Genomic DNA, 26,213 nt, shown 5'->3' on the forward strand with positions numbered 1-26,213 from the left:
AATTTTCAGAAAATGAACATTCATTAATAATAGTTTTAAAACCTTTATCTATATCTATTATATATGTATACTAAAATTAATATTTATTGTATTTTTGTGATATATACATTTTCAATAATTATTGTAGATTAAACTATCGTTGTTTAATTTATTGTCCTTATTGGATTGATTGTATTTTTGTTATAAATTTATTTTTAGTAGTTACGTATTTTTGTTATAATTTATTGCTTAATATTTAATAAATATTAAACTATTATTGAGGATTGCACTATTTATTGATTAATTTAATATATTTTCATTATTTATTGTATTTATTATACTTGTATAAGTTATTTATTATATATTGAGTAATTATTTGTCGTATTTTTGTTATAACTTTATTTTTAATAATTATATATTTTCACTATATTAAATATTATTATTTATTAGAGATGAGACTATTAATTTGATTGAAATTAAATATTATTATTTTTGTATTATAAAAATATATATAAAAGATAAATAATTATTAATTATTTGAAAATTAAAATATAAAAAATTATGTATTCTTATGGGTTTCTTTTGTTTTATTTTCACTTAATAAAACTTGTACATCCCATGGCCCTTGCTAGTTGAACTCTAAAAATACACCCTTAAGGGCGCGTGATAAAAAACAAGGGAAAATTTCACTTTAGTACCCTGAACTTTGGGGGTAGTGTCAAGTTAGTACTCGAACTTTCAAATGTGTCACTATGGTATCTAAACTTTAAAAAAGTGTCAAGTTGGTCCCTGTTGTTAATCGTCTACCAATTATCTATTGAAAATTTCAAAACTACCCTTCAAAAGAAGATATAGTTCATTGTCCTCTACCTTGAGACTAAACCGGTTATCTTCAAAGAAAAAACATGAAATGTGATAGAGGGAAACAATAATTGAAAGCAAAGAAATAACTAGACAATAATGTGTTTCAAATCTAAAGTAGGAGACAATGCCTTTATTAGCCTATAATCTCAAGCACCTCAACCTATTCAGTATCAAAGTAGAAGACAATGAACGATGTTTTCTTTTGAATGATAGTTTTGATATTTTAAACAAATAATTGACAATTGGTTTATGGCAGGGACCAACCTAACACTTTTTGAAAGTTTAGATAAGGCATTAACACTTTTGAAAGCTTGAGTACTAACTTGACACTACCCAAAGTTCAAGGTATTAAAATGGAATTTTCCAACAAAAAAGCAAAAACAAGTTCACATCTGTGGCCACAACACATCCCTACCTTGTATTGGAATATCTCCTAGTGATGTCTAATAATGGGAGATGTTCCTGATACAAGGTGGGGATGTGTCGTGAAGCATTGTGGGGCGCCCCAGTGTCACGATTTGACACAGGCTTAACATTGCCTACGCTTGGCAAGCTTATGTTAAGGGACACCATCATCATTTTTGCCTGTAAGATTTATGGGAAAAGTGATGTCATATTTAGGCAGACGTCTAAAAGATTAACATACTCTTTGAGGATGGGTAGTTGACCTCCTTGGGTGCCTAACCTTGGCACTCCTAGACCTTCATCCCTTGCAGGATGACCCTGGTTAATGGCTAGCATGGCTACCAGGGTTCCTCATGAGCGCACACATGCTCATGGGGACAGTTCATGGACTAGCACTGCGCCACTGACACTCAAGTGAGGCTTGACATGTAGGCCTGACTCAAGCATGACCCTTCACCACACTAGCCCCTTGCCCAAGCTGAATGAGATATCCCGTTGCCTATAACACACGGGTGTGTTCCGACCCAAGCGATTGCTATCATCATTGGCACATAGGTGCCTACATCATCGACATACAGGAGACCCTTCACATCGGCGCCAAGTCGCCTCACATCATGGCCTTCCCCCCTTAGCACGTAAGTGGCGCCTCCCATGAACCGGTTAGAGCTAGTCGAGAGCCCGACTTGATGTCATGATCCAGTGCTACTGACCTTGGTGAAGTCATCTCATCGGGCAACTTCTAGCCTTAAGCACACATCAAGCTTGTCCGAGCCTGGATACCGCACGAGTTTCTTCCGCTGAATAACTACCCCCGTGACACCGGGTCACAGATGTGAACTAAGTAAAAACCTCTAATATGGTTTACGTTGGTTGATTCACATGGTTCTAATATCAATACGTGGGGTGAGCCGGTCGATACTTTTGTCTTGGGTCTGATGACTCTGATCGAGATTGGACCGTCCTGATTGATAATGATATACCAAACTCTCGGTGTTGAGAAGCTTTGGGAAGTATCACAACTCTCCGTGAGAGGCACGTACGAGCGCTTTATCAGGTTTGGTTCTGTATCAGCTCTTCCTCTTTTGAGCCTCATCTTCGGCAAGGAAGGCCGAGAGCATCTATCTTCTCGTCTTTTTCTGTCGCAGCTCCTTGCATCAACAACAGACCCCAAGCAAACAAACCCTCACTGCCAGAAAAAGAAGAACAACCAGGTTAGTCTTTTATTGGCCGAGCTCAAATGTTAATAGTGCTTCTCTCCAAATTATAGATTTCTTCCCTGAGATAGCGTAGAATAGTGAGTTTGAATTCATCAATCCTGTATCCTTTCAAGATGGTATTCTTTCTTAAAATATTTATATTATTGAATTAAAGCCACCTTTTTCTTATTCACCATTTCTCTGTTTGGTTCAGAAAGATTTTTTTTTTTTTTCTTGTGCGTGACTGTATGCACTTTTTTGTTTGCTTGTTGGAGGAAGCGGAATCTAATTTTAGGCATTTTAGATTCTCCAACCAGACCATAATGGTTATTCGAGAAAGAACAGAAGGGAATAACGCAATCTTTTTAGCAAACTATGGAAAAACTTGTTAATACCGGTGCGCTTGGATTTTTTTTTCAGGCTTCTTTATATATTACATATTTACTACTTCATATGTAATATTTGTTTGTGTTCATTTGTTTTTGATGAATAATATCCAGTATTATCATGTTTCTTACCTCAAATGTTGAATCATTGATAAATTAGGATCTTACTACAGATGGAAAGGTTTATTATGTCCCAAAGTCTGCTAGATTTGATTTGACCTGAAGGGTAAAGTAATGGGAGAAAATATATAATGCCGATAAACGAAAATTTCCTCAACACCTGGAAAGTGGTCTTAATCTCGGAGATAGAACACAGAACTTGTAAGGGTTTCATGAAACTCGTGAGAACAGAATACTGTTAAACTGCGATAAATTCATGAAAAGTGCACTGAGAGACAACGAGGTAGTTTTGCAAAACTGTGTGACAGAGAAAAAAGCTTCTAGGTTAAAATTAATTTGTATTATTTTTTCAAGGCAATGATCTACATGACAGTTCTACACTTCTACTTATCCATCACAGCAGGCCTTGGATACGAAACCATGCTACATTGGAATGAAAATCTTGCTGGTACACCTGCGACTTAATGTAATGGACCCATGGAGGATGAGTTCTCACAGCGAAGAGTTTCCTACATGGACTGTCCATTGGAGGCATTTTCACAGCTTATGAATCTTTATACTGGAAGCTAAGGCGGCAATTGAACAAGTGGAAGTGTTTTTTTAATCACCTTCACATGGATGTGTGGATGTGTTTTCTTATTATGTTCCCCTTTGAATTAATTTTCAGACCTGTAGATCTCTGGCACAGGGAAAGGCACGGATTCTTTTTTTTTGAAATTTTCAATTTCCCCATTTCTATTTTAGCTTGAAGAAAATACTGTTGAACATTAGGGAGAAACATGCCATAGATTTCAGGTTATATGGATGTTGTGGCTGGTGGTATTTTATTGTCTTCTACCAGATGCATGAAATAGACTAGTGATAAGTCATCTCCCTCATTGTGGCTAGAAAAAAGGTGCGTTTGTTTTTTTTTTGAGAAATAATTTTAAATGATCTTTGTAGGGAACTATTTTCCATTGTTTACTATTAAAGAATTATGTTCTTTGAAGCTATGGTAATCTTTTTCATCCTCAATCCTTAGCATCATTTGCAGAACATGTGGGAATTCTAATAGTGCCAGTATTTTTGTTTTTCATAGTTTGCTAATGGAATGCTAAACTGTTACTCCATTTTAAATCCAATCTAGCTTATCCCATCCTCTCATTGTCCAAGAATAGTTGTTTTTCACTAGATTTTGATTGGTACTAGTTATGTGAAATTTGTTATCCATATTTTGTTCACACTTTGTTTTCCTCCTCACTCTTTTAAAGCTTGGACATGTCTCAAGGAATATTTGAGTTTACTCATATTAAGATGCTGAGAGTGGCCACTTTGTGCAAAAAAAAGGCCAAAGGTTAGGACTGTATCCGGTCCACCCCTCCTAAGACCCAAAATAGCTGGGATCAATATTTGGCAATAGCCTTTAATCCATATGAAGATGTTGCTTCAGGATTTATGAAGTATTATTTGCTAAATATTCTTACAAATGTGTATTTGAATCACTATTACTTTTGTTTTCATGCGTATTTTGGTTAAGATTCATGTCAAACAGTAACAACTCTTGTGTCATACATGTATTCTTTTGGCTTGTACTTCCTATGATGCAACCCATTATTGAGCATCAGATGGTTTACTGTGTGAAATTACATTAGGATAAGAAGTATGAAATTACAACCATGTATGGAAAAAATGGTGAGATATGAAGTATGGGATGAGTGGATAGCAAGTTATAAAAACAATTAGTAAAATACATTTAAACAGGGATTCTGTTTGTTTGTGTGAATTGATGTGTAGTACCAAGCCATCATTCATGAACTTATGATGTTTCTTAGCTGTAAGTCATGAGCCTAGAAAGCTTTAGTATTAAGTGTGTAGAAGAGTGTGAAATCTGGGTCTATAAATACCCCCAAGTATAAAATAGAGTATAAGAGATCATTTTCAGAGGTTTGTCTAATTTGGGAGTTTGAATGATTCCTGTCATTTGCAGGGCGGTGCTATTGGATTTATGGTGTGAAAGAAATGTGAGGATTTTTGAAGAAAAATGCAAACCTATGGATTACAAAAGTAAGGGTAGCTCATTGGGCTGTGGTATGTGGGGCTTTTCAAGGTGTTTCTATCAATGATCTGCTTAGGGAATGGCAGGTGGTGACAGAGTTTCAGCATACATGACAACAAAGGATGGTAGATTGGTCCCCTCTTGTTCTAGAGGTGCTCAAGCTCAATTTTGATGGTTGCAGCCTTGGAAACCCAGGGCCCTTGGGGGTGGGAGGAGTTGTTAGAGACCATGAGGGCAATATTATTCTAAGCTTTTCTGGTCTGGTGGGACAAGGAAATTCTTCAAGAGCTGAGCTTTTGGCCTTGGTTCAGGGTTTGAAGTTGTTGGTTAGGTAGGAGTTGAGGTCCTTGAGGAATGTAGAAGTTGAGGGTGACTGTCAAATGGTTTTGTGCTGGATGGCAAGGCAAGACCAAATTCCTTGAAAATTCAGACCTTTAGTCAGAATGGCTCAAGCTCTAGGTGTTGATTTGAATGCCTCACTCAAATGGGTACCTAGGAGTGCCAACTTGCTGGGGTGATTCTTTGGCTAAGGCTGGGGTTGGGAAATCTTCTTTAGATTGGGGATGCCCAGGACTGGACGCTAATGTGAAATATGTAATCAGTGCTGTTTTTTGTTTGTCGTCTTTTATTTTTGCTCTGTTGTCAGTTGTGGGTGGCCTCTTGGGAGGCCCAGCAATGTACACTTTTTTGGTTGTGTGAGTTGATGCTAAATTTATCTTTGTCTAAATGCTTGTCGCATTTGTTATTTATAAAAAAAACCTGCCGTGTTGAACTGAAGAGTCTCTTAGTATAAAATCATTCTGATACAGAAAATAATGTATCTTAGTATATTTATTTGTGCTGTTAATGGTTGATTTGGTAAATTTTCTGACAAATATGTTTCCTATATAGAGAATATCTTCAATGGCGATCATACCTTGTGGAAGTACATGGGTATCACAGTGGGGAGTTCGACCTCAATTTATGTTAAGATCCTTCAACATTAACAAGTCATTGGTGTCTCAATATTGGTAAGGACACTTCTAAGCAACTAACTCACTAATAATAAAATAATAATGCTTTGATTTTAGGCCAGTTTGGCTGCAGGTATCTACTATGCTTTTTTGTTAAGGATGAGAGGATGGTATGCATTTTTTCAGTATTTGATTCAAAGAAGGAATAAATGAAAACACATCTAAAAGACATTTCATAGTAAACAAGATTTTAGGATTGCAGTATGGTGCGAACATGGAAAAGGCCAGTTTGTCAAGGATTGATATTCTAATGATATGTGGAGAGATGAAGGCCCTTCATCCCGGGTAAGCACCGGATTAATCACAATCTTAAAATCACCTTCAGTATTAAGCCTATAATTTCTAATGCACAACCATCTCTCTGATGCTATTCTAGATATAGAATTTCTGTTCAATGGGAAAATGATGAATTCCCTGCATTGGTTGATCCAACTTCCAAGAACAATTTTTTTTATCTTAGGTGGTGTTTGGTAGCGCTGAAAATGTTGATTTTTCAGCAGTTGGAGATTGTTCAGTGCTACCTCCAAACCGATTCTTCAAATGACGAAAATATCTCCGAATTGTTCAGCATTTAAGTTGCGTCTGATCGCATTTGGAGGTAGCGAACAAAACTTTGATTCCAATTGTCCTATTTGTAAAAATAAAAAACCCAACATTGCCCTTCTGGTCTTTCCACTCTTAGATGCGCTTTTTGCTACCGAAATAGGGGACAAACCAGCTGCTTTGTTTTGCGCTTTTGGAAAGAAAAGAAGAACTCTATTCTGCGTTTTTTCCAACTGTCCTCACTATCACTTTTTCCCTCCTCCTCTTCCTTCATCTTCATTGTGGTGAATAGAGTCGACAAACTAGAGGGGGGAGGAAGGAGAAAGAGAAAGAACGCAAAAGGAGAAGAAAATACAAAGAATGCAAAAAGGGGAAAGAGAAAGAACGAGAAAGAGGGGGAAGGAAGGATGGGAAGATGGGGAAGAGCAGTGGCTGCTACTGTTCTTATTGTGCCCTTTCTAAAACGAAACAAAAGGTTTCTTTTAGAGAAAAATTTCTCTCTTATATTAATTGTGCCCTTTCTAAAAATTAATAAAAAATGATTGGTCTCCCAACCCCTGTTTTTCATCTTCCCGCCTGTTGTTGACCAAAAATTCGACCCCGTTTTAAGTTTATATATATATATATTTTCTTTTTTCACACTCTCTCTAGAATTCTAATCTTTTATATAAAAACTAAAAAAATTAAGATGGTTATTATTAAATTATTTTATTGATTTTAAAATTTGTTATCATTTTCATTTATTGATTTACCAATTTTAATTTATTTTATATTTTTTAATAATATTATATGATCTTTTATATATTTTTAATTGTTATTATTATTATTTTATTAATATCTTTTGTTTTTTTACATTTTATTATATTTATAATAATTTTTACAATTTTATCTTTCTTAAAATTTTTAATTATTAATGATATTATTTATTATCTATTTTTTTATAATATTAATCTTTTTATTACTCTTTTAATATTATTTATTAGACTTTATTTATTATTTGTTTTATATTTTATTTGTATCAATTCACAATATTTTATAATGTTTTCTATATTATCATATTATTTTAATAATTTTCATTTATTTTTATTTATATAACAACTTGAGGGGTAAATTTATAAATTGCACAATTTTCAGATATCACAGCATTCAGATTACCAAACAACTCCACTATATTCAGATGTTTGCAAAAGCAGAGAAGCAAAATTTTCACTGAATGCTTTCAGAGCTTTTTCAGAGTCCCCCCCTCAGACTTCAGATTTACTGAACGCCACCTTTGTCCCATATTTGAAAATGTGATTATGCCTGAAGGTCCCATATTTCCTCATGAGCATCCACCAAAGTTCATTTTAATCAGGCCAATTGGTGGTGGTGAGAAGAAATAGTGCTATGGAAAAACCATTGACATGATCTGCTTGATGCTTTCAGTCCAAAAGAGTTTGCAGATGTTCATTCATCCTCCTCTTTTTGTGTTGTTGAAGTATTATTAGTGTTGCTAGTGTTGTTGAGATCAGAAGCATGAAGAGCATGTGCATGAGAACATATGTTGAATGGGGTTCTTTAGAAAATTTAGATTATGTAGAATATCTTTATACAATCTGGAAGATACTCAAAAACAAAACATGAGGTATGGGGGACATCCCTGAATTGCTTTTGAGCTAATGACTATGATAGAGGATCAGTTGATTTGCTCAGAATTAAACCATTGAAGATATGAAAGCTCCTTTCAAGCCATATGATCCAAATAACCACAAAAGGATGAAAAGACCATAGAAGTTGGTTCCTTCTACCAAGTTACTTCAAATGCCATCCACAAGTGGTTGTTCTAGGGGCACCTGTTTTTTTATTGGTTCAGATCTGATGGATCCCCAGAGAGCTGTATTCCAAGGCTGATGGCTTAGATAAACTGGGGCTAGAATAATTTTTGGTTTTTAATATTGATAGGTCCTTGCCTGAATAATTTTTATTGTGGATGGGACTATCTGTCCATACTTGTTCTTTTTTTTTTTTTTATCTTTAACAGAAATTTTCATTAAATTAAAGGGTGAGAAATTACAATCAGAGATGAGATGTTTTACCCAGCCACCCTTTAAGCTTTAAAAATACTTTGTGCATTTTTTATACATCCTATCATGTATTCACTATTTTCTCTATGTAATTAACACAAAGGAACTGTAGTGACTGGAGTGCAAGGTGACAGCTCCAGGAAGAAGGGGCAGGGTTCTGTTATTGGCTCAAAGTGAAGTTGAAACTTGAAACATTTTCTTGGACTGGGGGTGTTTATGGTTTTTCATAGGAGATATGATGGAATCTAAAAAAATTCCACAATTGGAACCCATACCCTGTGGATGTCTATTCTAACAGATATTGTGAATGTTTTTCTAAAGCTGAAAAATTTTCTTGGATTGAGGTGGTTATATTTTTTAAAGAGTAAAAGAAAAAACTTATTGAAAAGTAAAAGCAGATTACAGCACTACAGGGGTGTTAAGATAACACCTGGACCCGCTACCAACCACAACAAAGTGTCCAAAGACACAAGACTAAACTGAGAACCCCACCTCCCTCCCCTCCCTCATATAGAAAAGCTTACAGAGACACAAAACAAACAATAGGAAACCTGAGACCCCCCTTTCATACAACAGGGCTTTCAAAGATGCAAAACTTACAAAAGAAAGACAAAACCGCCCTTCAAACATTGGCTAGTCTTTAGGATTGACCGACTTGTTCAGCCCATCATCTTCCTCATCCCAATTTTCTACCTTTTTTTTTGAGAAAAGAGGTTAACTTGATTGAGAAAACATAGAGTACATGAGATGATTTACATTCAGGCTACACACAGGTTATAAAGGCGTATTTCTATCACTGTACAAAAAATCCCTGTGTCTACCAGTTTTAGCCAAACTATCAGCTACAGAGTTAAATTCCCTAGCAATCCAATAAAGGTTTACAGATAAGGAATTTAACAGATCTATAGCCTCATTTATATAGTGGGCCAGTCTCCATGGACCTCCTTCCTTCTCCCCTAACCACTTTATCGTGTTGCTGGAGTCTCCTTTGATTGTTAGATCAGTGAAGCCTAGGTCTCTCGTGATATGGAGCCCTGCTAAAGCAGCTAAAATTTCTGCTGTTGTGGAATCTGCAACTCCAATTGGTCCACTAAATACACATGAAGGGTGGCTGGCCATCCCTCCTCTTAAATACTCCACCAATTCCTGCTATTCCCGGGTTTCCTGTAGCACTTCCATCAAAATATAAAGTCACTTCCTTCTCCTCTCTTTGATGGGGGATGCTCTTCCCTCTTGAAGGACTGGGAGAGGAGAACAATACTTCCACTACATTCTGCTGAAGCATATTCATGGATATTCCTTTGAAGCTGTCCGAATTCTGCACCCACTGATTGCACAAGTATATATTATGTCAGAGATTAAGTCTCCAAGTGATCTAGCTTTATTATTTAAAATGCGACTTTTTTTCTTCCCAAACACCCAACATTACTGCTTTACTTAACCTAGTAGGGTACAGCTGGGTTTTCCCAGAACACATAGAAGATTTCTTAAGACAATGGCAAGGAAGTGGACTAGGCAAACGGGGGAGAATATACTGGCATACGGTGTCCGAATTATGCACCCACTGATTGCACAAGTATATATTATATCAGATATTAAGTCTCCAAGTGATCTAGCTTTATTATCAAAAATGCGACTGCTTCTTTCTTCCCAAACACCCAACATTACTGCTTGAGCTACCGTATGCCAGTATATTCTCCCCGGTTTGCCTAGTCCACTTCCTTGCCATTTTATTAAGAAATCTTCTATGCGTTCTGGGAAAACCCAGCTGTACCCTACTAGGTTAAGTGAAGCCATATCTTCGTCATTACTGAGCAATGTAAGAAGAGATGGTCTGCCGACTCACCATTACTGACATGGGGAGAAATGTACAGCCTTCCGTTGAGCTTTTTCTGTAAAAGATCACAGGTGCTTATTTTCCCCAAGCAAGCCTCCCACACAAAAAAAGAGACTCTAGAGGGTACGTGAGCAATCCAAACTCTTCTATAAGGGAACCCATAGTTTGTGTCACCCGATACCGAGGCTCTGAAAAAGGAATTAGTTGTGAACTTACCGGCTGGATGGAGCTTCTAGATTCATTGTTCTTGGTTTGAAGGGGAAACATAGACCTTTCTTAAGGCATGTAGGAGTTCGGCAAGATCCTCAATCTCCACATCCCTTAAGTGTTTTCTTAGGTTTAGGTTCAAGTTTGAAGCAGGGATTGAGTCTGAAATATAGGAGGGTAAAGTAACTTCTCAGTCAAGAATTTGATTTTGGCCCCATCCCCTACTTTATATCTAATAAAGGAAATAAAGATATCATAAATGGAGCAAATACCTTTCCAAGGGTTAGAGGCTTTTGTTCAATTCAAGGTGACCTTGCTGTCCCAACTGTTGACATTCTTTCCGTATTTTCTGATTATGACCGAGGTCCAAAGGGCATTTGATTCTAGAGGAAACCGCCACAGCCACTAAACCCAGAAGTGCTACATTTTTTTCCTTGACCATTCCTATTCCAAGTCCTCCAGCTTCCTTTGGTCTACAGACTAATTCCCAACTGACTAAGTGTTTTTTTTTTCCTCTCCACCCCCATCCCACAAGAACTCACGCTGCAGCTTTTTAATTTTATTTCTGATATCGGCCAGGATTTGGAACACTGAGAGATAGTAACTAGGTAGGTTAGCCAGGGATGCCTTTATTAAAGTGAGTCTTCCTCCTTTTGAAAGAAAGCCTTTCTTCCAAGTTTCCGGTCTTTTTTCACACTTTTCCACTACTTGTTCCAGAAGCTTTGGCTTATTGGATTCCCTCCGAGAGGTAACCCCAAGTATGAGACCAGAAAAGTCTCCACTTTACAACCTAGGATCGCCTTGAAGCTGTTTACCAAACACTTATGTTTATCCCCACAATGCTGCTCTTGGAAAAATTTACTTGGAGACCTGTAACTTTCTCGCAACACAAAAGGACCTTTTTCAAGTTAATGATAGAATCCAGATCAGCCTCCAAAAAAACAATGATGTCATCAGCAAAAATCAAATGGGACATGTGAATTGAGTCTCTTCCAACTTTAAATCCTTTCAACAGGTTTAGGCTTTTTCTTTTCTCAATGAAGTGACTGAGAAGGTCTACAACCAGAGTAAAGAGAAAGGGGCCAGCCTTGCCTAAGACCCCGACTTGCCTGAAAATAACCTTTTGGTTCTCCATTTATCAGCACCGGGAACTGAGCAGAATTGAGGCACTCTTTTATCCAACGCACCCATATTCTTCCAAAACCTCTTAACTCCAACATATTTAGTAGACAGTCCCAGTCAACATTGTCATATACTCATATGCTTTCTCCAAATCGAGTTTTATAACCACTCCAGACTTGCCTTTTTGTCTTCTGTCTTCAACACATTAGTTGGCCACTAAAATACTATCAATGATCTGCCTTCCTTTTACAAAAGCATATTGACTATTGGAGATTAGATCTCTAAGCACTTCCTTTAGTCTGCCTGCCAGCACTTTAGCCACAATTTTATAAATGCTGCCCACCAAACTTATTGGCCTAAAGTCCTTTACTTCCAAAACTCCTTTCTTTGGGATTAAGGTGATGAATGTTGAATTGCTACTTTGTTTATGATGGCTGAATTGAAGAAATCCTTGAACATTTCCATTAAGTTCGATTTGATTATATCCCAACACAATTGGTAGAAGAACAAAGGAAAACCATCCGGACCGGGAGATTTGTCTCCATCCATACCAAAAACTGCTTCCTTAACTTCCCGTTCTTCAAACTTCCTTTCTAGCCAAGCTTGTTGTCCCTCCAACAAACAATTTCCTTTCCAGTTAGACAAGTAAAAGGATCTGTTGTAACTCTTTGTGTACAGCTCCTTAAAAAAATTCAGAAACTGCTCCACTATCTCCTCTTGTTCCTCCACTTCTCTTTGTGCCACCTTCAGTTTTGAGATGTAATTTTTTCTTCGTCTTCCTGTGGCTTATCTGTGAAAAAATCTTGAAATTTTATCCCCCTCCTTCAACCATTTTACTCTAGATCTTTGCCTCCGGTCTACTTCTTTCCTCCTAACTACCTTTTCACACTCTTTCCTTAATTCCTCCCTTCTTCTCCCTTGGCCATCTAAATTCCCATCTTGTTCCTTGCATTCTAACTCATCCAATTCCTGAATTAACTTTTTTTTTTTTTTTCTTTAGCAGATGCTTTGAACTCATCCTTTCCCCATGATCTTAACTTCTTCTTTAGGTACTTTAACTTCTGAAGAAAACAAAACCCAGCCCAACCGTCCACCTCACACTCCTCTCACCAAGAGGCCACATTGGATTTGAAATCTTTATGTAGTCTCCAAACCTTCTCTAGTCTAAAGGGGTACTTTCCTCTTTTTAAGACTTCAGTTTTTAACACAATCGACCAATGATCTGATGTACACCTAGGTCTGATCTCTTGGAATAAGTCGGGGAAGTGTTCCTCCCAGTCTATAATCATCAGGAATCTATGAAGCCTACAACTGATCAGATTCTCCTACATATTCAACCAGGTAAACCTTCCATTGCGAAGGGGGAGATCACGGATGTTGTGTCTTGCTATGAAATCAGAACTCTCTCATGCTTCTGATGATTCTCCTACTACTAGTGCTTTCGTGGCTGGACCTTGTGACATTGAAGTCTCCTTTGGTACACCACGGGAAGTCTTCAAATTCGTGGAGAGAATCAAGCACTTCCCAAAATCTCGCTCTGTCCCGAGGGGAGTTGGGCCCGTACACTCCAGTCAGAATCCAGTTGAAACCATCTAATACATTTGTAAACAAGACACAGATGGAGAACTCTCCAGCATCTATTTCTGTTCATGAAACCACCTCCTCTCTCCATGCGATGATGATTGCTTGGTTACTCCTGCTGTCCCAATGGCTGGCAAGGTTGCCCATTTCTTCCCTCTTAATCCTTGTTTTTTGATCAATTCTTCCCTCTTAATCCTCATACAACTTTTATTAATTTCCCATCCACCAAATCCTTTTTAGTTTCCTGTATGATGATGATATCCGAATTTTCCCTCTTAAGGGTTTCTTTCACTAAGCTTCTTTTCATTCCTCCTCCCAAACCCCTTAAGTTCCAGATTAGAATCTTCTTGGAAGCTCTACCACATTTTTCCCTTACCAACCCTATTTCCCGCACCGGAGGGTGAATTCACCTTCTGACTTGTCAAATCCCATTGGAGTCTTTTCAGTCCCCTGTTTGTCCCATTCTTCTTCACTGTCCCTATCTTGGTCGCAACACACTTACTTTTGTTGTTGTTAGTGTCTCCTTCCTGTCTAAATTCCCTTACATCATTCACTTCTGTCATGCCCAAGTTTCTGGTCAACTCCTGTAATCCCACATCTCATCTTTCACTTCTTTTTCCCTCACTTGAAGCTCTTCAGCGCTCTGGCTATTTGAACCACTTGTCGCTGACCCAGAGTGTGAGGACTTTTTCATCGATTGAGAAAGCAAGGCACTTGAACCTGAAACACAGACATTAGAGGTTTGCAAGTGAGAACCAGGGGAAGCATGCGAAGAAATTAAAGATTCAAAAGCAATGCTAGAGGGGGAGGGTAAGGTAAAGCTTGGGTTGTGGTCAAAGAAAGCTGGTGGCGAGCAACTTCGTTCCTTTTGCAGAACGTTCGAACCCAACTCCATAATCTGGGTTCACTAGGTGCATCGACTGCAAAATCTCAACTCTTTCCCAAACTTCTCTCTCTTCGAATAAGAGCTTTGACATTCTAAGAGCCACCTCATGGACATCAGAGACTTCTTTTGAGAAATAAGAGCTTATCTCTATTTCTGAATCAGATAGCTTGTCTTCTTGCGCAGAAGAATCCAAACAAGGAGTTGGAGGCTTATTTACTTCTCTTCCTATTCCTTCGAGACTATTGGTAGTGTTAGGAATTTCTTGGCTCTCGAAGGTGGGTGTTTCAGGGGTGACTGAACCGTCTGCTCTCTCAGCTGGATAATCCTTGAGGGCTTTGTTCTTAAGTTGGTCCAACTTTCTTAACCGTGACCGGTTTGGGTCGGCTCAATGGGTCAATTCAAGATTTTGGACTTACCCGAATCTGAACCAATGGGTCCTTCGCTTTTAGCCCAGTCTTCCTTAGAGGTTGAGAGTCTTTCCCTTTTCCTTCTTTACTGTAATTAGAATTTTCACGCCGATTATCTCTTCTATGCATAGATTTGTTCTTCGAGCTCTTTCCTTCTTTAGAAGTTTTTTTTTTTGAAAACTTGCATTTGGAGACTTGGACCTTACACGAACTCCTCTGCACTACAGCTTGTCACATCTGCCTCTCTTAAATTTCCACGTGGCTAAGAGCCGTTTGGGCGAGTCGGCTCGGTGATTTGCAGGTGTGATTCATTCATCTTCTCCACTTCGACTTCCAAGAAGAACCAGATGTTCCTTTCGAGCAGAGGGATTGAACGTGGTACAGAGTGTATCCCTTTGCTTCTTACCCTTATTCTTGCGAAACACATATCCTGGAAGTGCTTTGTTTTTTCATCCACTTCTTCAAGCCCAGCACAGAGGCTCCCTATTAAAGCAAACACCTCCTCTTTCCATAGATGGAAGGGTAGACCCTTGATGATTAGCCATCCGTTAAAGCTTGCGAAACACATATCCTGGAAGTGCTTTGTTTTTTCATCCACTTCTTCAAGCCCAACACAGAGGCTCCCTATTAAAGCAAACACCTCCTCTTTCCATAGATGGAAGGGTAGACCCTTGATGATTAGCCATCCGTTAAAGCTTAGGAAGTCTGGAATCACATCCACCATGGTCACCAACGGGAGATCAACACCCACTTTTTGAACACAAATATCTTCTCCAACCTCGTCCATGCCAAGACTGCCTCTTTTGAAGGAGTGAAACCCATTGCTCTATTTGGATCGAAGGGGGTTAGTTGCAGCTAGTGATTTAAAAGGTGCGCCTAGGCACACAGGTGAGGCGCATTTCAATGAAGGCGCCTTGCCCAGGTCCTGGTGCGCCTTGCGCCTCAGCCCAGGTATGCGCCTTTTGAAACTTTGACGCTTTTTTGCTTTTTTTGTGTCTAGCGGCTAGGGCGGCGGCTCCGGATCCCCATGCCACACCCCTATTTGGTAGTGTTGTTCATTCATTCACCCTAATAAAATGTCTTCTTAAAAAGCAATTAAAACTATAAAATCATTATTTTTTGTGTGAGAACTAAGAATTTAAGACCTAACGTGGACTTATTTGGACTTGCCTCGAGGGGCGTGGTACAGAGGTGGCTTGTAGAATCGGGAATGTAATATGTTTTACATATCACATTAGCTACTTGAAGTAGTGCAATTGAGAAAAAAAAAGAGATTTTGGGTTTTATATGCTTGAAAATGTTTTACATATTTGATTTCATTTTTAAATTCTCATTTGGATATGCTTTACATGTTATATTTATGTATTTTAATATTAGATAATAGGTTTTTCAAAACATTTATTTTAAAATTAAAGTTTATATTTTTATTAATATTATGTTTAATATATATATATTTTTATTTTTTTGCACTTTTTTGATTTTTTTTGCCTTTTTTTTTAATTTTTAGCCTTTTCTTTAAAAAATTTTGCACCTTGCTTAAAAAGGCATGCGCCTCGCCTTGTGCCTTGCATCTTAGGCACAAATTGACCGCTGCGCCTTTTTTGCACCTTGCGCTTTTAAACACTGGTTGCAGCAGAGCGGGGGCATGCAGGTTTGCAGATAGCCCTAGCTCTACTTCCCTCCAACTCTGATCTTCTTGTTTTGTGCACACAAAGGCTGTTTTCCAAATTCCAAAGGTTTAGTCTTATGCTCGATAGAGATAAATGCTGATCTCCCTGTCTCCATCACTCTACTTTGTTTTTCCAGAGTAGGAAAAGACTCTGGTGAAGACGTGGGAAAATTTTGGGTGATCTTACAAGGTAGTAAACACTTAAAGGTTTGTTGGAAGGTCTTCCATCCACTACTATTTTCTTCTTCTGGAATGCATATACTGTGTGGCGCATCTTCTTTCTCCCACTGGCTTAGTCGAACATATCTCTCCATCTATTTTCATTAACTTGAAACAGGAGAACCCTGCCCCTTTCCGTTTGCTTCTTAGGGTCTATAGTTCTTCCTCTGTTTTCCACCGGTGATGTCTGTTTTCCCTTGAACCTGCTTAACCTTTGGCCCTTCTTTTGTCAGGGTCGACTTCACCTCCCCTTCGACAGCTTGAATCTCCTCCCTCCTCCTTTCATCACCCTTTTTCTTTGCATCTCATCCTTTTAATCTCTTCCTTCTGTACACTATCTTATATTTGTTAGAAGGACCTGCCCCAATCAAACCGTCTTTTAACCTCACGAAAACCTTAGACACATGAACAAGGCGACATTTACTTGGCTCTCTAGCTTTTTCACTCCTATAAGTCCTACGACACCTTTGTTCTCCGCTTTTCTCTGCCCTAGATGTACTCCGATCCTACCAGCTGAGATTTCGAACTTTTGAAAATCCTCGCAGCCTAGAGATGAGCTAGTTTTTTCGTTCTTATCCACAACCTCTCCTGCAACCTCATCACCAGATTCAGTATTTGCACTCTCAGTGTCATCCCCTCCACAGTCAGTTCTTTCAAACAATCCTTCCTTGTCCTTCCCTTCCCACCTCACTAACTCCTTTGCTACTTCCCCAGAAACCACTCCTTTCCTTCTGATCTTTTGAGCCTTCTGAACAAACAGCCACTTGAGTCCCCTCCATCACATTCCATGTCTGCAACGAAAATGAAGAGATCTTGACAACGAAGTCACCAAAAGAGATAAACTTACCTGCTTGCTGAATCGAACTTGTCTTCCTCCTCTTCCTTTCATCGCAGTATGCTCTTGGATTAAGAGGGTGAACAACAGAGCTTCCACATTGAGCACTCTTCAGAAACACTTCACGAGCAATCTCGGGACTGGGGGTGGTTATGGTGATTCTGTAGGATAGAAAGATGAAATGTACAAAATTTTCACTAGTGGAACCTTCCCCCTTCGGAGATGCCTATTCTAATAGACATTGTGAATGTGTTTCTACTTGTTGCATAGCCTCTTGGAATTTGGACATAGCTTTATTTTTTTGATCAATAACTGTGGATTGAATTAATATTAAAAATATGAGAATATTACAGGGTAAGGGGGCTAAACAATCTTAGCTCCCAAGAACAACCATTAAGCATCAAAAGAACAAAAATTACTAGACAGCCCAAAAAATAGAATGTCTATTCACCCCTTGTCTAGCTAGACCATCTGCCAAAGAGTTTGCACTTCTTTTACCCATTTGTATTGGATTTCCATGTCCTTAGTCAGCCACTTGAATTTCCTCTTTTCATTACTGTAATTCCAAAGTCTAAGATTATCCTCTTTCAGCCAGTTTACCACCACTTCAGAATATCCTTCTATGATCAACTTGTTAATATGCATATCTTTGATTCCTTGTACCCCTTCAAGAGCTGCAAGTATCTCAACTCTCAAAGAATCTCCCACCCCAACTGATCCAGAATACATAGCTAACAGCTTCCCTTGTTCATCTATTATTACTCCTATTCTGGATGGCCCTGGATTGCCCAAGCTGCTGCCATCAAAGTTCAGTTTAACAAAGTCATGGGGTGGGGGGATCCAACAAACATTTGAGGCCTTCCTCATTTGCTGCAACCCCATGAATACTTTCCACTATTGCCTGAGTGCAAGTCATACCTGATCCATGGAGAGAACAAAGGTAGAATAGCTTGAATAGCTTTCCAAGGAGATGCTCTTGTACTCCTTGCTAGAATCCCAGAGTCCCATTCATTTGCTGCAACCCCATGAATACTTTCCACTATTTTCGCCCAAAGTTTGTCCTCCAATAAGAACCTCCAAAGCCATTTCCCCATAAGAGCCAAGTTCCTATTCCTTAAATTTCCGATACCCAAACCTCCATCCCTCTTACTCCCACAAACCATCTCCCACCCCACCCTATGGTCCTTGTTCTCCGCCCCCGGCTCCTAGAGAAAGTCTCTCATTAGTTTTTCTAATCTACTAGCCACCTTTGTCGAAATCTTGAAGATTGACAAAAAGTAAACATGAAGGTTAGTTAAAGTAGACCTGATTAGAGTGGTTCTCCCTCCAAGAGACAAATGGTTTTTCTTCCAAGTTGCTAATTTCTTTTCAAACCTCTCCACAACCGGAACCCAAAACTTGCCTTTCTGAGGGTTATCACCCAATGGCAAACCAAGGCAATTAAGGGGCCAGTTTGCTATTGCACATTCTAAAATGTCTACAACCTCAGAGATCTCCCCCTCACCCATATTTACCCCAACTATACAACTCTTCTCAAATTCACCTTACGGTTTGAGATTTGCTCAAAAAGTCGTGTAGTGAGCTTCAAATTTCTAATCCTGTTAGGGTCCCTTGCTTCACAAAAGAGTATGGTGTCATCTACAAATTGCAAATGTGTGAGTGGCACAAGCTTCCTCCCAACTCTCCAACCTCTGATTGAACCCCCGGAATTTGCTCTATAAATTAGTCTCCCCAGAATTTCAGCTACCAAAGTAAATAAAAAGGGAGAGAGGGGGTCTCCTTGCCTAATCCCTCTCAAGGCTTAGAAGAAATCGACCACTGTCCCATTTACCAGTATGGAGTAATGACAGTTCCTGATACAACCCAAGACCCATCTGCACCAATTATCCCCAAAACCAAAATTGGTCATCACCTCCATCAAGAAAGGCCAATCCACCAAATTATAAGCCTTTTCCAAATCTATTTTACAAATCACCCCTTTTTTCTTTGATCTCTTAAACTCCTCCAAGCTCTCATTTGCTATCAGAATCTGATCTGTTATCTGTCTCCCCTTCGCAAAGGCTCCTTGATTATTTGCTATAGTTGTTGGGAGCACTTTCCTTATTTTGATGGACAACACCTTGGTGATAATCTTATAAAGGCTGTTGACTAGGCTGATCGGCCTGAAATCCTTTGGGTGACATGCATTCCTCTTCTTAGGAACCAATGAAATAAAAGTGGAGTTCAGCCCTGGGTTGGTCACCCCTCTAGAGTGGAATTCATCAAACATAGTCCATAGATCTTCCTTTAATATCTCCCAACAATCTTGATAAAAAGCCATCGTAAAACCTTATGGATTGGGTGCCTTTGATCTATCCATAGAGAACACTACCTCCCTTATCTCTTCCACTTCAAATTTCCTTTCCAACCAATTCCTATCCTCTATGTGCAAAGTTGGCCATTCCATACCCTCAATCCACACCCTACTATTTAGGGGTTTTCTAAAGATAGACCTAAAGTGATTTGCAAAAGCCCCTGCTATTTCTCTTTGGGTGGATATTGTAACCCCTTCAATCTCCAGACTTGATACAAAATTCTTTCTTCTTCTTCCACTTGCCACCGCATGAAAAAATTTGGTATTCCTATCCCCCTCCTTTAGCCATTTACACCTTGATTTTTGTCTCCAACTTATTTCCTCTTGAAGAAGATAATCCTCTAACTATTTATGCAATTTCCATCTTAGTTCCTTATCTTCTTTTGTAAGACAACCCCTTTCTTTCTTGCCATCCAGGTCATCAATTTGTGCAGTCACTATTTGCTTTATTTCCTCTAATCTCCCAAACTCTAACAGATTCTACTCCTTGATTTTGCCTTTCAGATATTGAAGCTTCTTTTGAAACTTCATTCCACTCCATTTCATTGTTGGATTGCTTTCTAGCCACCACTCTTTGACTTTCTTTATGAACCCCAGGTGTCCTAGTCACATGTTTTCAAATCTAAAGGGAGCAAGACCAGCACTTCTCACTTCCTCCCTACAGATTACAATAGGCCTATGGTCAGAAGTCACCCTTTGATATGCTCTAGAGTTTAGATTTCCCCAATGTTCTTCCCAGTCATTTGAGACTAGAAATCTATCCAGCTTAGAGCAAATCGGGTTCACTTGGAGATTGGACCAAGTAAAACAGCTGCGTGATAGTGGGATCTCTTTAAGCTCGTAAACATCCACAAATTGATTGAATTTCCTCATACTCAATGTCGATCTCCGCCTCAAACTATTTGTCTCTTCTAGGAATCTTATAACATTAAAGTCACCTCCAAGACACCAAGGCCCTTCCCATTGTCTCATTTTATCGGTCAGTTCTTCTCACAACTTCCTTCTCTCTCTGTAATCATTTGGATCATTTACATTGGTAAGCACCCATTCAAACCCATCCTCCACTTGTTTAAACTTCTGGGAAATTGAAAATTGGCCTATTAACTCTTCCTGACCTATGAGTGCTTCATTCTTCCACATTGTGACAACACCCCCCGCAGACCCCCAAGAAGGCAAAGCCGTCCAACTAATCCCCCTGCCTCTCCAGGCACCCCTTGCCCACCTAATGTCAAAATCTGTTCTCTTGGTCTCCTGCGAGAGTACCACATCTGGGTCTGTTTTCTTGATGGCCTCTTTTATTACTGTTCTCTTCCTAGCACTTCCCAAACCTCTGATATTCCAGCTTAAGATCCTCATCTAACTATCTTCTTTCCCCTTAGACCCTCCTGCCCTCAGTTATTCCTCTTCCTTCTTTCTAACCTTTAAACTTCTATCTCCTCCCACCTCCTTTAGCAGCCTTTCAGCCTCACTCATTCTTTTCCTTTTAGATTTTGCTTCTTCTTTCTTTGTTTTCAAAAATACGTTGAGAGCATTTGGATCTTTCAATTTGCACCCCGGTTTCTGTACATCTCTTAACTTTCTACTACTTCCCTCCCCTGTTTTTGTCCCCCCCCTTCTATCTCCTTCCTCCTCAGAACCCTCTACTCTAACTCCCTTTGGTCCTTTCTTTTGACGGTTTCCACCACTGCTTCATTTAACAGACACTCTAGGATTTCCAGGATTCTTTTCTTTTCTTTTTTTTCCTTTTTTGTTTCTCCTTCGTTCCCTACTTCTCTCTCCTCACCCTCACTGTCGCTTCTATTTTCTCTCATCTCATCCCCCCTTCAAGGGCTGCAGCCTCTGGGTTGGGATCTGTATCTGGCACGGAAGTCAAAAAGCAACAGTTAGTATCATAAAACGAAAGGACACGATTACTTAGGTTGTGGTGGGGAAGATCGGGAGTGCTGGAGTTGGATACAAAAACAGTCTGGCCTTGACAAGGAATGTGGGTTCCATCTGGTTCCAAGGCTTGGTTTTGATTAGTTAGCCTTTTCGTCACCTCTGTTAAACAGAGATCACATCTCTTACCCACCTGTTTATGACTCCCCATTTTGTCCCTGTATTGCTTTTGAGAAGTCTCGAGGGATCCCTTACAAAAAATCTGTTCGACAAGGAGATTTTGAGATGGAGCTTCTGAGTGTGAGTTAGAGATTCCACCCCCAGAGTTCGAAATGTGTTCAACGACAACAATGTACGGCTCTTCCTCAGCACAATGAGATGTTACCGCACCTGGTCTTTGTGAGAACAACGTATCCAGATCAAAAGTTGCAGCAACTTCTTCCTCTGAAAACTTCTCACCCAAAACACTGTCTAAACTGGACTGGCAGTGTTTGGTCTGTCTTGTTCCTCCATTTCGCAGTCCACCTAGCCCTCGTCAAAACCATCCTTTTCCTCGAGATGATCTCGATCGCACCTGGGGTTTGGTCTGTCTTGTGATGTTCGTCCCTCCCTGGGTCTTTCAGGAACTGTGCGAGGCACCCACCGGAGAGTACTTGAGCTTTGCTCTGGCTGCCTGAGATCACCTACAGTGCCCCCGTCCAAAATTTTCGAAGAAGAAGAAGATAGACGATGTCTATCATCTATAGTCCCCAACCATCTCCCCCGACCCACGTGCTCACTTAAACAATCACGTGGGTAGGGATTCCTCCTTCTGGATGAACCGATCGGTCCACCCACCGGTTCAGATGACCCGACCTGCAGAAATCTCCCTTTCTTAACCATGTCAGCGAAGGTGTCTTGTCCCTTCGAATTACCAGCTAATTCAAAAAATTTTGAATTTATTTCTTTTAATAGATTTCGTGGCTTTTGGTTCTCTCCCACCGACTTTTCAGCTTCCTTTCTAAGCTGCCTCCTATTTTCAGTCTTACCCTCCAGCTGTAGGCCCCTAGTAATCCAACCCTCCACTTCAGTATCGTCTTCTACCTTGGGTCTTCGACCCCACAGCTCTGCCTCCACCTCTGAAACTAATCGTGTACCTTCAGCAAGAACCTCTATTGTTCTTGGGAGCGATTCCGGTCTCACCCTGACCATCCTAACCACAGTGGCACGAAAATCTTGCAGATGGACTTCCTCCATTTCTCCGCCCAGCAGCTTCACAATATTTCCCAGATTTGCTTCATTCCACAGATGGAAGGGAAGACCTACCAATTTGAACAGGAAACTTCCACAGACATGTTCCATCTCATTACACAACGGTTTCCAGTTTTGAATCTGAATCAAACCTTCTTCACATTCAAAAGATGTAAATCCCTTGATTTTTTCACCGTCAATTCTCAACACTGCCTTCCTGTCTGTGAATGGTTTCAGAGCAACCTCGGACTCCAGCTTCAAGTTGTGCACCATTGAGTTTAGGACCTTCCTCCAATCTTGTATTGCTTTGCTCGTTGAGATCACCATACCATTCTCGTTGACGAGCGACTCGTCAAGGTACCAACTAGTCGGACTCCTCGTCATCACGTATCATTTAAATAATTAATAATTATTTATATTTTGGGTTCAACTATGATATGGGAAAGATATGATATTTGAAAATTTTTGACCAATCAATTGGTATCACAAATGTGGTAGCTAATCAAGTGTTATTTATCAAATTCATGGGTGGATTTTGATTGGTCAAAACTCTTCTGATACCATATCTTTCCTGCATCAAGATTTTTCCTTATATTTTATATACTACTGTTAATAATTTTTTTAACGATACAAAAGAAACAATAATTAATTTCAGCTAGGGTTGTTCATCAAATTGGTGAAACCGACCAACTCGACCCAAGTTGGTTAGTTTCCTAGTGTTTCCGGTTGGCTTTGGTTCAACAATTTCCCAATCCGACCATGTTGGATCAGTTTCACTTTGGCCATTTGTAAATTGATCAAAATCGAACAACCCGACTATATTTCTTAGTCTAAAATATTTTATATCATAAATTTATTTTTTAATAATGTCACTGTAATTTTTAAAATTTAAATTTAAATTTGTAAGTTCAAATCTTTTGAACTGACCCACCAAACCGAAAATTGACCCAAACTGATACAACCTGAGTTGGTTTGTTTTCACTAGTGGGCAGTCAGTGTCGGGTGACCAACTCCCCATCCTGACTTAAGTTGATTTGGTTGGCCAAACAACCTACAATTGAACCAAACCAACCTGTGAAAACTCCTAATTTTATCTAAACTAATAGTTTAATCTCTAATAAATAACAATAGTTTAATCTCCAATAATTATTGAAAATACAATAAATAACTAATAAAAATACAATAAATACAATAAGTACAACAAATTAAATTTAAAAAGTAAAATAACAGTAGTTTAATCTCCAATAATTATTGAAAATTTTTCGTTAAATAACAAAACAAAAATAGATTTATACATAATTATTAAAAATATATTTATCATAATAAAACAATAAGTAATTAATGAAAGTACAATAAATAATTATTTTTAGTATATATATAAAGATGTAATAAATATAGATTAAGATTTTAAAATTATTATTAATAAATATTATTTTTTGAAAGTTATTTTCTAGAATTATTAATTGATATAAGTGAAATTAGTTATCTACAATATTATTTAGTTATTTAAAAATATCATTATTTAATTTATTTAATTTTTAAAATATTTATTATTTATTGAATTTAATAATCTATAAAATTATAATTTATGCTATTATTACATAATTTCGTTTTTAATTTTGTAAAATATTAAATTATTATTAATTTGAATATTATGTTATAATTAATTTTCTAGTTTTAGGAAATTTTTTAGATTTATTACACAATTTCATTATTTTAACTATTTAAAATCTAGTTATGTTAAATATTTCGTTAGTTAAAATATTTAGTTACTTAAATATTTAAATAATATATAAAATATTTAACATTTTTTGTTATTTGAATTTTATTTATTTTAAAGTTATTACATATTATTAAATATTTTGTTATATAATTATCTAGCTATTTTTCGTATTTTTTATTTAAGATATTTAGTTATTTCAATATGCAAATAATATTTGATTTTTAAATGTTAATTTTATATTATTTAAATAACATTTAAATTGAATAATCCGGAAAACTATAATTTATATGGTTAGTACATTATTTCGTGATGAATTTTATGAAAATATAAAATTACTAATAATTTGCATATTATACCTATTATTATTATTATTATTATTATTATTATTATTTTATTATTTTCTTTTGTGTTTTTAATAAATATTTTAGAAGTTATTATATAATTTCGTTTGAATATTTAAATAACTTTTTAATTTGTTAATTCAAACTTTAGATAGATATAGATTAAAAGTAGGGGAGAGGATAAATAGGAATTAGAGATAATTTAGGAGAGAAACTCTACTAAATTAGAGATACTTTAGGAGATAAATAGGAATTAGAGTTAATTCAGGAGATAAATAGGAATTAGAGATAATTCAGGAGATAAATAGGAATTAGAGATAATTCAGGAGATAAATAGGAATTAGAGATAATTTAGGAGAAAGTGGGGGAGGTAGTTTTGGAGAGGATATTATTTAGGTTATTGGGAACGTGTGGGAGAGAGAGATTTTAGGTAATTTTTTATGGGGAAGGAGAGCATCTAGTTGGTTGTTTAAAAAATGACATGGAATAAAAAAATAAAAAATTCAAAAAATGGAGAAAATTTCTAGACTGCTGTGTTTTAGTGTATATATATATATATTCTGTGTGTGTGTGTGTGTGCGTGTGTGTGTGTGTGTGTGTGTGTGTGTAGATTTGCGCAACCCAACGTAACAATAAACAAAAAATAAAAAGACCAAAGTGCCCCTGCGGCGCATATTACATAGCTATTAACAGATTTAACAAGTTTCATTATCTACTTTTTCTGGAAAGATGACACATCTTTCATTTTTTTGGATGTGTGTGTGTTAAAAGGAACCTTCCTCACCTATTGAACATATGAAATGATTCCTGGTGTTTCTTTTGTTCTTTTGTTTCTGATATTGTTGAGAATCATTTTTATTTTATAAGTGTTGTTTTGATATACAATCATTGTGTGCAGTGTTTCAAGCAAGATAAAATATTTGGCATCACCAAGTTCAAGTTTATTTTCACACGAATCCTTGCATGCATTGTTTGATACGGGGCCTTCTCAGAATGCGCATCGTCGCAGGGGAGCACGATTCATTGTTAGAGCTGATACTGTAAGTATATTTCTGGCTTTCCTTTTATCAATTATCTGCTTGTTCTATTCCTTTTTTTATTTTTATTTTTAGTGGAATGCTCATTGACTGTTCATCTTATAGTCTTAAGTATTAACATTCTCTGCATACAGGACTACTATTCTGTCCTTGGGGTGTCAAAAAATGCCAGTAAATCTGAAATAAAAAGTGGTAAGTATGCCTAGTCCATCTTTTTTAGAGCCTTATTGCTATCATGATCATAAAAGTGGATTAGTATTCCGTCCATCTTTTTATGCTTTGTA

The 26,213-nt window shown here is 37.8% G+C and overlaps 1 protein-coding gene across 3 annotated transcripts in view; it reads left to right on the forward strand.

Moving 5' to 3' along the window:
- Window positions 1–2,257: 2,257 nt before the first annotated feature.
- LOC148850527 (chaperone protein dnaJ A7A, chloroplastic-like) overlaps window positions 2,258–26,213 on the forward strand; it is a 33,256-nt gene continuing 9,300 nt past the window's right edge. Inside the window, exons 1-6 of one of the 3 annotated variants that reach the window (XM_088947198.1) lie at window positions 2,259–2,459; window positions 5,877–5,995; window positions 6,072–6,108; window positions 6,201–6,283; window positions 25,791–25,932; window positions 26,064–26,121. In XM_088947198.1, coding sequence (XP_088803324.1) covers window positions 5,889–5,995; window positions 6,072–6,108; window positions 6,201–6,283; window positions 25,791–25,932; window positions 26,064–26,121 — 427 coding nt within the window. In that variant the 5' untranslated portion in view covers window positions 2,259–2,459; window positions 5,877–5,888. Of the gene's footprint in view, window positions 2,460–5,876; window positions 5,996–6,071; window positions 6,109–6,200; window positions 6,284–25,790; window positions 25,933–26,063; window positions 26,122–26,213 lie in introns of all 3 variants that reach the window. The other 2 variants (XM_088947200.1, XM_088947199.1) reach the window with 2 other exon arrangements.

This window comes from Nelumbo lutea, chromosome 5 (genome assembly GCF_056320005.1).
Source record: "Nelumbo lutea isolate HS-2025 chromosome 5, American lotus-T2T, whole genome shotgun sequence".
NCBI lineage: Eukaryota > Viridiplantae > Streptophyta > Magnoliopsida > Proteales > Nelumbonaceae > Nelumbo > Nelumbo lutea.